The sequence below is a fragment of the Periplaneta americana genome, chromosome 9 (genome assembly GCF_040183065.1).
Source record: "Periplaneta americana isolate PAMFEO1 chromosome 9, P.americana_PAMFEO1_priV1, whole genome shotgun sequence".
In the NCBI taxonomy this organism is placed as follows: domain Eukaryota; kingdom Metazoa; phylum Arthropoda; class Insecta; order Blattodea; family Blattidae; genus Periplaneta; species Periplaneta americana.
This window is the reverse complement of record NC_091125.1, coordinates 94,731,759-94,743,464: the sequence shown is the minus strand read 5'-3', so window position 1 is coordinate 94,743,464 and position 11,706 is coordinate 94,731,759. Positions and strand designations below refer to the sequence as shown.

At 35.3% G+C, this 11,706-nt stretch overlaps 2 protein-coding genes across 4 annotated transcripts; both read left to right on the top strand.

Annotated features, from left to right (window-relative positions):
• The first annotated feature begins 203 nt into the window (after nt 1-203).
• On the top strand, nt 204-4,448 carry LOC138706274 (uncharacterized). 3 transcript variants are annotated; one of them, XM_069835368.1, is made up of 3 exons: nt 204-299; nt 451-591; nt 2,141-4,448. In XM_069835368.1, exon 3 carries the CDS (start codon nt 2,148-2,150, stop codon nt 3,486-3,488), a length of 1,341 nt encoding a protein of 446 aa, XP_069691469.1. In that variant the 5' UTR covers nt 204-299; nt 451-591; nt 2,141-2,147; the 3' UTR covers nt 3,489-4,448. The 3 variants fall into 3 exon arrangements, with proteins under 3 accessions (XP_069691469.1, XP_069691468.1, XP_069691470.1); XM_069835367.1 differs by having other exon boundaries at nt 211-312; XM_069835369.1 differs by having other exon boundaries at nt 235-362.
• LOC138706275 (uncharacterized) lies at nt 313-7,525 on the top strand. The gene is made up of 2 exons (XM_069835370.1): nt 313-450; nt 5,136-7,525. Exon 2 carries the CDS (start codon nt 5,143-5,145, stop codon nt 6,481-6,483), a length of 1,341 nt encoding a protein of 446 aa, XP_069691471.1. The 5' UTR covers nt 313-450; nt 5,136-5,142; the 3' UTR covers nt 6,484-7,525.
• Nucleotides 7,526-11,706: the final 4,181 nt, after the last annotated feature.

Sequence of the window (11,706 nt, the reverse complement as noted above, 5' to 3'; positions counted from 1 at the left end):
GTAAAATAAATTCCCTAGGCTGCTAATTAGCCTAGATCTTCTACCTAACTTTTCCGCCCTTCTACCAAAACCAATAAATTGGACACGCTTTAACGCATATTCTCATCTATGACATGATAAATGAAAGATAAAATTTATATTGTAATTGTATTTAAGTTAATATCGATTTCCTTTCACTGTTTACGAATGTGGTATTCGTTACCAGAGTTGGTTACATTTTTTCCTAGTCCGAGTATGCAACATGATTAGATAATTGGTGAAAATGAAGTAAACCGATGTAATTAGTGTCAAAACGGAGGGTTAGACTTATGAGTATGCTAAGATAGGCTAATTGTATTATTGGATATTCATTCTGCAGTTTTGTGTGTATTGTGATTTTATTTCCGTAGTCTGAAAATATAAGGAGAGTTTGTGTGTTTACGATAATTAGTGCGATTTCTTGCATTACAGGTAGGACCGATCTATTAGCCTATTGTTTGTGTTCGTCTTTCTGTAATGAAGTAATGAACCTATCGCATTCTTTTAAACTGCTGAAGAACAAGAGGATTTCTGATTAGAATTCACAGTCTGCTGTGTAGTTATAGTGGGCATGTAAGTAAGTTATGTAGGCCATACTTTAATCTCATATTCTTATCATCTAGATAAGTAGGCTATAATAATAGTATATGAATAACATTAAGGAGAGGAACTGGATTCGGCTTCCCCGGTGTTTTGTTTTCAGTAACCGCTGTCTTAACATTAGTTCCAACATAACCTTAAATTTGTGTAGTCTCATATTCAAACACTCTCTCCTCCATAACTAGTAAGAGAAGCTATATTCTAAGCGTCGTCATTATTTACTTCTAATGAAGTTAGGTCACTTGTTTGCCTGTTCCGGTCCCACTTCAGGTTTTAGTCCAGTACCCACCAGTAAGTAGTACCTTTATAGGTCTTCCCCCTCCTCATCTTCTTCCTATTGATTTAGTTATTTAGGCCTATAGTTTTTGTAATCTTGGACAATCTGTCCCTTATCATTCTGTCTGCCTGATGTAATCATTCCATTAATTTGTAATTTTAAATTTTTTTTCCAAGATGCGTTATTTTTAATTCTTTTGCTATTTTTACATTAGGTCTAGTTTTGAAGTCCGACCAAGGATAATTGGCTGTTTTTCTTATGAATCTCATTTCTGCTGCTTATATTAAAACTAAATTTGATTTGAGCAATTTAATGCAGTTCAGTAGAATTCATGTGAACAAAGATTTATTTTCCAGGCTTGTAGGTATCACGAAAGAACCATCATAATAAAAGTTAATATTCCTGATTTCATGATTGTTAATAAAATTTGTTCATACCAGCAGCTAGTTTTAAGATCTGTTGTTATACCGGTACATCAAATACTGTAGACTACCCAACATGAATGTTTAATTTGTTTTCCTTAAATAGCCACTGGCGTGGCTCAGTTGGTTAAGGCGCTTGCCTGTCGGTCTGCAGTTGCGTTCGGGTGCGGGTTCGATCCCCGCTTGGGCTGATTACGTGGTTGGGTTTTTTCCGAGGTTTTCCCCCACCGTAAGGTGAATACCAGGTAATCTATGGCAAATCCTCCGCCTCATCTCGCCAAATACCATCTCGCTATCACCAATCTCATCGACGCTAAATTACTAAAATAAATTCCCTTAAATTTCACCATTCTGGTTCAGTTAAATGTATAAGAATGTAAAAATGACACATGTTGCATCTCCACTTACATTTGGAGAATTAAAATGGATACACAAATTATTGAGGAATGCACTGACATACATAGACAGCATTAGACCCATTACTATGTTTGAAAAAAGAAGTGAGAGTCTAAGATATATTAGGTGTACTGTGTGTAACTTAGATCCTACTTTAATACTTAGTGTTATTTTTTAAAGATTAAGCTTATTCATTTGTTTTATTATTTGCTCTGTGGATTCATTTATTTACTGTCATGTTAGCAAACTTTGATTGTTCTTATCTGCATAAAATATGATAAAGCAGTACTTCGAACTCTTCTTAAGTGGGGAAAGAATCTTATCAGTAGGCTAATAAAGCGAAAGTCACCAACTGTTTGGTATCATTTTATCTGTAACACTGAAGTTGCACACAGTTACACTTCTCAAAGAAATCTTTAAATTACAGCAACATTATGGCGACTGGTGAAAAAGGCAACAACGTATATGAAGAATTAATTTCTGAGGAAGAGTGGCGTGATATTATAAACAAGAAAGTGAAAACATCAAAGTTTGACTTAAAAAATGTGAGCATCGGTCCTCTAAGTGAAGATCAAGTTGGATTCATGGGTGACCACCTTAAACTCACAGCTTCAATTCGTCTCCAAGATGGAAATCAGAAGAAATTACAGTTCTTTGCAAAGTCAAAACCAATGCATAATGATGCCTTCAGAGAATATGTTGACACCATTAAAGCTTTCGAGAAGGAAATTGGATTCTTTGCAAACATGCTAACTGATCTAAATAAGTACATCATCCAGAGCAAGGAAGTACTGGAAGGAGGAGACGATGGTTCTGATACTTGTTCTTGGACTTGTAAATGCTACCTTGCTAAGCCTGACATAGTTGTATTGGAAGATCTCTTTGCTGCTGGATATCAGCACGCAGCTGGGAGAGATCCCATGGACCTAGATCATTGTAACCTAATGCTAGAAACTATGGGTATATTCCATGCAGCTTCAATTATATTTGAAGAAAAACAACCCAGAACCTCTGCCTGTGGCGAAGTAACGCAAATCATTGATATTTACAAAGATATACTCTTTGAGACAGAATGGGTGACTACTGAAGGACACCCTGGAAACAAGTTTATGAAGGCTTCGATAAAGGGGATGGTTAGCATGTTGGAATACCTACCAAATTATGGTAAAAATCACGAGAACTTTAAAATGATCCGAGAAAAGCTGCCAAAGACATTAGAACAGATGTGTGAATACGTTAAACCATCTACAAAATACAGAAATGTTATTTGTCATGGCGACCTATGGATAAACAATGTCTTCTTCAAATACAATAACAGTAAGAAACCTGTCAAAGTGAAGATCGTAGACTTCCAGCTCATAAGGTACAATCCTCCTGCAAGTGAAGTTATGTGGTTCTTGCACTTGGTGACCAGAAAAGACTTCAGAGATGCGAACTTGGATTCCTTCCTGACTACGTACTACAAGAGCTTCTCTACAGAGTTGCGCAGGCATCATCTCGACCCTGAGCAGCTGCTGTCATGGTCAGAGTTCAAGGAGAGCTGTGACTACTACAGAAATGCAGGTCGAACAGCAGCAGCATTGTACTTCCAGCAGTGCATGGTGACAGGGGACTACCTGAAGACTGTATTCTCTCACCCAGATAGCATGACCATGTTTCAGATTGTAGATAAGAGCAAATATATGATAGAGTGTTATAACAATGATCCTGTGTTTAGGGAACGCAATACAGAAGTTGTTGAAGACCTTATAGAACACTGCATTTTAAACAAGTAGAAAGATAGTACGTTGTAATGATACAAGTTTTAAGTGACAGCTTTATATGCTTTAAAATTTGCCTTACAGTATTTTTTTTCTTCATGTAGACCATATAAAAGTGATTGTAGACATATAATAAAAGTGGTTGTAGACATATTTTATATTCAAACTTGCCATTAATCCGTTATAAACTTTTTGTAAGAGCTATCACCATGTTAGTGATTGTGATGTATAAAATAGAAAAGAGTAGAATATATCAACTTAAAATGTTACGCATGTATGATATGCAGAAATTGAAAATGAGGCTCAATTGACTAAGTTAAAGTGGACCCTCACTAATTTGTACTACAGCCCGATTCCCATGGTGCTTGTTTCCTTGCTGGCCAGCAAGCTTAATGCTATGATGGGTATGCTGCTGGCTCCTGTGTTTGTTACTATGTTGGTTACTGTTGACAGTTCAAATTGGAAAATCATCTGCTGCTTCATCAGTTGCCAGCACTCATGATAATAAAAGAAACTAAACTGTGAGTGGAAAACAACTAAAGACCTACATTAACAATAGAAAATAATTATGTAATAAAGTAATTAAACCAGAAGTGTAAAACTTAGAAACTGAATACAGAAAGAAACAGAATTAGTTGGAAAACAACGAACATGGCAACATGGTTCCAGTGGTGATATTTTATTATGTTTGGTTCCAGCATGCAAGCTAATACGCAAGCAACCTAATCTTGAAATCCAGCGTGATAGCTAACAAAGCAGCCACAGTGGGCAGGATTCCAGCAAGCAAGCACGCAGAACTGCCATCAGTGCTCCCAGCATTCAATCCATCACAGAAACACGCACCATTGGAACTGGGCTTACAAATGGGTGAAAATTCAGTCTGAATTAGTGAAAGTCTGAATTGTTGAGAATTTATTGGAACACGATTATTTCTGCAAATGAAAATAAAGAAATGATATTGTAGGGCCTACTGTATAGCTGTTTATTCATTCATTCATACATTCATAGTGTTCTGCCCATAGGCAGTTCTTTCACTGCAAACCCAGCTTTCTCCAATCTTTCCTATTTTCTGCCTTTCTCTTTGTCTCCGCATATGATCCATATATCTTAATGTCGTCTATCATCTGATATCTTCTTCTGCTCTGAACTCTTCTCCCATTCACCATTCCTTCCACTGCAGCCTTCAGTAGGCAGTTTCTTCTCAGCCAGTGACCCAACCAATTTCTTGTCCTCTTCCTGATCAGTTTCAGCATCATTCTTTCTTCACCCACTCTTTCAAAATGTGTTGGTGAAGTGTGTGTGTGTGTGTGTGTCTATCTATCTAGTATGAGGCTACTCACCTTATTTCAGCGATAATGTTAGCACCACAGAAGTGTATGTAGAGGGATAATTTTTTGATATATGCCTTTTCTTAACAAGCCCTTTCAGTGTGCAAAGTTTGGAGAAGAATCTCAACATGACACAGGTGAAAGTTTCCTTGTTAATAGTGTAACTTTTTTTTGAAAATTATTAATTTGTTTTAGTACTTTGAATTCTTCTAAGTAGAGAAAGAATCTTATCAGTATCCTATTAAGCGAAAGTCACCAGTTGTTTTACATCATTTTATCTGTAACACTGATGTTGCACACTATTGTACTCCTCATAAAAATCTTTAAATTCCAGCAACATAATGACGACTGTTGAAAAAGGCAACAATATATATGAAGAATTAATTTTCAAGGAAGAGTGGTGTGATATTATAAAAAAAAAAGTGAAGACATCAAAGTTTGACTTGAAAAATGTGAGCATCGGTCCTCTAAGTGAAGATCAAGTTGGATTCATGGGTGACCACCTTAAACTCACAGCTTCAATTCGTCTCCAAGATGGAAATCAGAAGAAGTTACAGTTCTTTGCAAAGTCAAAACCAATGCATAATGACGCTTTCAGAGAATATGTTGACACCATTAAAGCTTTCGAGAAGGAAATTGGATTCTTTGCAAACATGCTAACTGATCTAAATAAGTACATCATCCAGAGCAAGGAAGTACTGGAAGAAGGAGATGATGCTTCTGATACTTGTTTTTGGACTTGCGAATGCTACCTTGCTAAGCCTGACATAATTGTATTGGAAGATCTCTTTGCTGCTGGATATCAGCACACAGCTGGCAGAGATCCCATGGACTTAGATCATTGTAACCTAATGCTAGAAACTTTGGGTATATTCCATGCAGCATCAATTATATTTGAAGAAAAACAACCCAGAACCTCTGCCTGTGGCAAAGTAACGCAAATCATTGATATTTACAAAGATATACTCTTTGAGACAGAATGGGTGACTACTGAAGGACACCCTGGAAACAAGTATATGAAGGCTTCGATAAAGGGGATGGTTAGCATGTTGGAATACCTACCAAATTATGGTAAAAATCACGAGAACTTTAAAATGATCCGAGAAAAGCTGCCAAAGACATTAGAACAGATGTGTGAATACGTTAAACCATCTACAAAATACAGAAATGTTATTTGTCATGGCGATCTATGGATAAACAATGTCTTCTTCAGATACAATAACAATAAGAAACCTATCAAAGCGAAGATCGTAGACTTTCAGCTCATAAGGTACAATCCTCCTGCAAGTGAAGTTATGTGGTTCTTGCACTTGGTGACCAGAAAAGACTTCAGAGATGCGAACTTGGATTCCTTCCTGACTACGTACTACAAGAGCTTCTCTACAGAGTTGCGCAGGCATCATCTCGACCCTGAGCAGCTGCTGTCATGGTCAGAGTTCAAGGAGAGCTGTGACTACTACAGAAATGCAGGTCGAACAGCAGCAGCATTGTACTTCCAGCAGTGCATGGTGACAGGGGACTACCTGAAGACTGTATTCTCTCACCCAGATAGCATGACCATGTTCCAGATTGTAGATAAGAGCAAATATATGATAGAGTGTTATAACAATGATCCTGTGTTTAGGGAACGCAATACAGAAGTTGTTGAAGAACTTATAGAACACTGCATTGTAAACAAATAGAAAGTATAGTACATTGTAATGATACAAGTTTTAAGTGACAGCTTTATATGCTTTAAAATTTGCCTTACAGTATTTTTTTCTTCATGTAGACCATATAAAAGTGATTGTAGCCATATTATAAAAATGGTTATAGACTTTATAAAAGTGATTGTAGGCATATTTTATATTCAAACTTGCCATTAATCCGTTATAAACTATCAACCTAATAGTGATTGTGATGTATAAAATAGAAAAGAGTGGAATATATCAACTTAAATGTTATACATGTATGATATGCAGAAATTGAAAATGAGGCTCAATTGACTAAATTAAAGTGGACCCTCACTAATTTGTACTACAGCCCGATTCCCATGGTGCTTGTTTCTTTGCTGGCCAGCAAGCTTGGTGCTATGATGGGTACGCTGCTCGCTCCTGTGTTTGTTACTATGTTGGTTACTGTTGGTTATTTTTGACAGTTCAAATTGGAAAATCATCTGCTGCTTCATCAGTTGCCAGCACTCATGTTAAAAGAGAAACTAAACCATGAATGGAGAACAACCAAAGTCCTACATTAACAATAGAAAATAATTATGTAATAAAGTAATTAAACCAGAAATATAGAACTTAGAAACTGAATACAGAAAGAAACAGAATTAGTTGGAAAGCAATGAACATGGCAACACAATTCCAGCGGTGATATTTTATTATCATGTTTGGTTCCAGCATGCAAGCTAACACAAAAAATAGCAAGCAACTTAATCTTGAAATCCAGCGTGATAACTAACAAAGCAGCCACAATGGGCAGGATTTCCAGCAAGCAAGCATGCAGAACTGCCATCAGCGCTCCCAGCATGCAATCAATCACAGAAACACGCACTATGGGAACTGGGCTTAAATGGGTGAAAATTCAATCTGAATTAGTGAAAGTCTGAATTGTAGAGAATTTATTGAAATATGATTATTTCTGCAAATGAAAATAAAAAAATGATATTGTAGGGCCTACTGTATAGCTGTTTATTTATTTATTCATTCATTCATAGAGTTCTGCCCAAAGGCAAGTCTTTCACTGCAAATCCAGCTTTCTCCAATCTTTCCTATTTTCTGCCTTTCTCTTTGTCTCCGCATATGGTCCATATATCTTAATGTCGGCTATCATCTGATAACTTCTTCTTCCCTGAACTCTTCTACCATTCACCATTCCTTCCAGTGCACCCTTCAGTAGGCAGTTTCTTCTCAGCCAGTGAGCCAACCAATTTCTTGTCCTCTTCCTGATCAGTGTCAGCATCATTCTTTCTTCACTTACTCTTTCCAACACAGCTTCATTTCTTATCCTGTCTGCCCACTTCACATGTTCTCTTCACTTCGTCGTAATGTCACTTTATTTGGTCAGGAAAGGTTTATAATATATATCTGAATTAGTTGCTGTGTACTTCCTTGATGTAATGCTTCCCACATTAATTGGCAATATGTCCCTACATACATGTCAACAAATGTGGTGCCAGTTAGTTTGCACTCCAGCATATTTCACACACCAAGTTGCCTTACTGTTTCCATCACTTAGATATTTCACTGATCTTTGAAAGATTTGAACTGCACCCTCTGCTTTCATTCTGCCACTTGACCTCTCGTAATTTATGTTACAGTTCTCATGTTCTTTACTTCTACCTCTTCTTTCACAAGTCCTGAAGTATTTTGTAAGGCACTTCACATCTAGTATTTTGCCAATGTCCACACTTGTAACAGTAACAACAGCATGATTGGAATTATGGCCATGTTTATATTTAGTTGAAGGCTCCGGAATGTTTAATACTGAATGTAAAACTTTACCTGCAATTTTGCCTTTACCATATAATGCATTCCATAGACAAATCTCAGGTTAATTTCATATCTGTCATATTTTCTTTAAGAAGAAAATTAATGTTTTGCATCACAGTTTTCACAAACAACAGTAAACTTACTAAGTAGCTAAATATCCATATTTTTTTTCTATCTTCCATCACTTCGCACAACTCCTTGTGGTGGTAACAGAACCAGGCTGGTTATGCTCTACTGAAAGAAATGCGCAAGTATGTGCAGAAGTTTAATCTGCATTGTAAACTAAACTAGTTTATCTATACTATGGTAAAATTATGAAGTTAGAATTTTGCGTATAGATTTTAAGTGTATATAAAATTAATGGATTTCTCACCACTTAAACTGGATGAATATTGAAGCGTGCATTTCCAGAACGTTGTAAATGCCAATTTGTAAAGTTTACAGCAGGAACAAAAATAGTTTTATACAGTATATACAACATTGTAACTTGCACAACCTGAAAGTGCACTACTTTATTACTTGGAGCAGCACTTTCTTCATAACCTTTCGTAATATTGTCAAACAGGGCACCTATAACTGTTATATGTGAAAAAATAGATTCTTCCAGTTTCGGCACTCACAACGTTGTGGAAATGCATGCTTCATATGTATGAACTATGTATTTGAAACTGACATGGGTACTTAAATGAAAGAGCTTAACTGTACAGGGTATTTTTCCCTTACTATATTTACTCCATTGTAAACTGCACCATTAATAAAACAGTAATAACCCTCACAGAACATAGTGAATATACAGCTAAAGAGGGGATTGATACTTCGTTTATGTAAGCTAAATTAAACAGTCATAAGATCGGCAGTTTTATGGAGGATTCTTTAATTTTTTTTTTTATTTACATTAAATTAAGGATACCTAAATTGGAGTTAGCAGTGGACTGTGTATGAGAGAGAAAAGACGGCATAAAACAGAATATTGAGAATTCACCTTTTCGGATTTTTCCTGCCAGAAATTGTTTTTATTTTATAAATTGACTCTGTAAAAATGTGGTTCAAATATATATCATTTTATACTACTTTATTATTTTATTATGTTGTTATTATTGATGACATAAACATGTCATTTTACATTCAAGTATCAATGGGCCAGTTCAAAAGGGAAATAACTCAAAACTGAAAATTTTGAGAGAACTGCATTTTAAAGATTCACGTTTAAAGACAACAACAATAAATGAGACAAATAATATAATACGATAATGTAGATGAGAAAGTAGAAAAATTAGTGAATACTAGTCAGAGATAAAAAGGTTTTTACAATGAGCAGAAAATTAGGGATAACAGTAATGAAAGATGACTATGATAGTAGTAGAGATGGATGAGTAGATGTAGACGAGAATGTTTCTATATAAGAGAAAGGTAGACAGTATTGCTTAGTATTCGGGAATGGGATTGAGGGGAGATAAAGAACGTAAAGAGTTGAAAATACTGTACATCAGAAAGGATGGAGGAAGAAATAGACAGAAATAGGGTTTAACTTTAGGTAATTGGAAGATATGGGGAGATATAGATGATAGGAGAAATATAAAGGATTTGTAATTGAATGTAATCAAGGATAGTGGTGGACCGTATGCAGAAATGTGAGGGAAACCATTACCTGAAAGCTGTATGATGATAATAAATATGAATATGATTCACGTTACTGTGAAATATCTAATTAGCATCACTCTAATTGGACCTTGTAGTACATAAGAAACATCACAGCTACATGAAATTAAAATGCAGGTTTCTCAAAATTTAAATTTTGAGTTGTTTCCCTTTTGAACTGGCCCATCAGTATGATGTTTTGATATTTTCTTTAGTATCTCATTAGTATCCTGAAGTGAAAACATTTACATCTCAGTTATGTGTGTTTTTACGAGTCATTGTTTCTCATTTTGAGTCTGCATTAGCTCACAATTTTATAGAGTCTTTGTTATTGTTTGAGATAGTCTAATTATGTAGGTACTTTTAATATTATTCAAGTATGATATTTTGATAGTTTCTTTGGTATCTCATTGGTATCCTGAAATGAAATCATTTATACCTCAGTTGTGTATTTTATGAGTTGTTTCTCATTTCGAATCTGGATTAGCTCACAATCTTAAAGAGCCATTGTTATTGTTTGAGATAGTCTAATTATGTACTTTTAATACCAGTATGTTAATAAATTTTCAGATTTGATATATTATAAATGCTGATTTTCTTTTCTGTAACCCTTCCTCCTACCACTTTTCCTCTTCATGATGATGATGATGATAATAATGACCATAACCATATCGTCGGTTTACAAGCAAAACACATTAAGTCAAAAATTTTACATCTGAGAAAAAGTAGTTTGAATATTCTTGACAAAACTGAACCCGAAATATTATTTTTAACAAGTTGTTTCTCTTTATGTGTATTTTATTTTCAAATTCGAAGGTTGAATATATACAGTATGTACATTATATACGCATTTTTCTCAGAAGCTATATTTTTTACTTAATGTGTTTTGCTTGTAAACCGACAATATAATCATCAGCAACAACAATAGGAAGAACAAAAACATTCTCTTTCACTATTACATATCATCATTTTCATGTACATTAAAACTCGTTTAAGATGATACCACTTAAGGCATTTTTCTGCTTAAGATGTCAGAATAATTTTGTATCAAAATTCCCTATTTCATTTAAGACATACATACTTTGCTCTTTTAATATGCTTATATTTGAAAGAATTTCCCGCCTAAGAAGTAAAAAATAACAGTACGCAGCAAAGTTTAGTGCTGTAAGTTTTCTGCATTTAAAAAAAGACTAGTTTTCGTTTTCGTAGTTCTCATTAGAGTTCTTAAACAAAAGTTCTGCAGGAGCCTTGCTTGAATTTGCTGCAGAGACTGAACTCCAGTCAAGACAAATATAGAATATCAATAATTGAGGCCGAGTCAATGATTGCAAAGACATTGAACTCAATCAGCAAGGAATCTACAGCCAATTGCTTTAGAAAGGCGGGGTTCAGTGAAAGTGAATGGGCATCATAGGATAGTAGTTAAATATATTTGGGTTGCATTCAAAAAGTATTGATTATTCAATCTGTCTTAAATAAGAAGCAAATCAATTGAAATTGTACATGAAGGAGATGCTGATGATGGTTGTGCAGGAGTGAGCCTGATGTCTGATCCAATATTCAACATTAGAATAAACTCCATATTCATTGAATTTGTTGAAGCCAATGATGCTCTTCCATTATGTCAGAGCAAGATGCAGAGCAGTTATGCAGGAATGTGGAGGATATAAATCACAACGAAGAACAAGAAAATGACATGGAGACCAAAAACTACTGCCAACATGTCAGGAGGCTATGGAGCTTTTGGACATTTGTGACCATTTTTTTGAGGAGTTGCCAGTTTGACAGAGC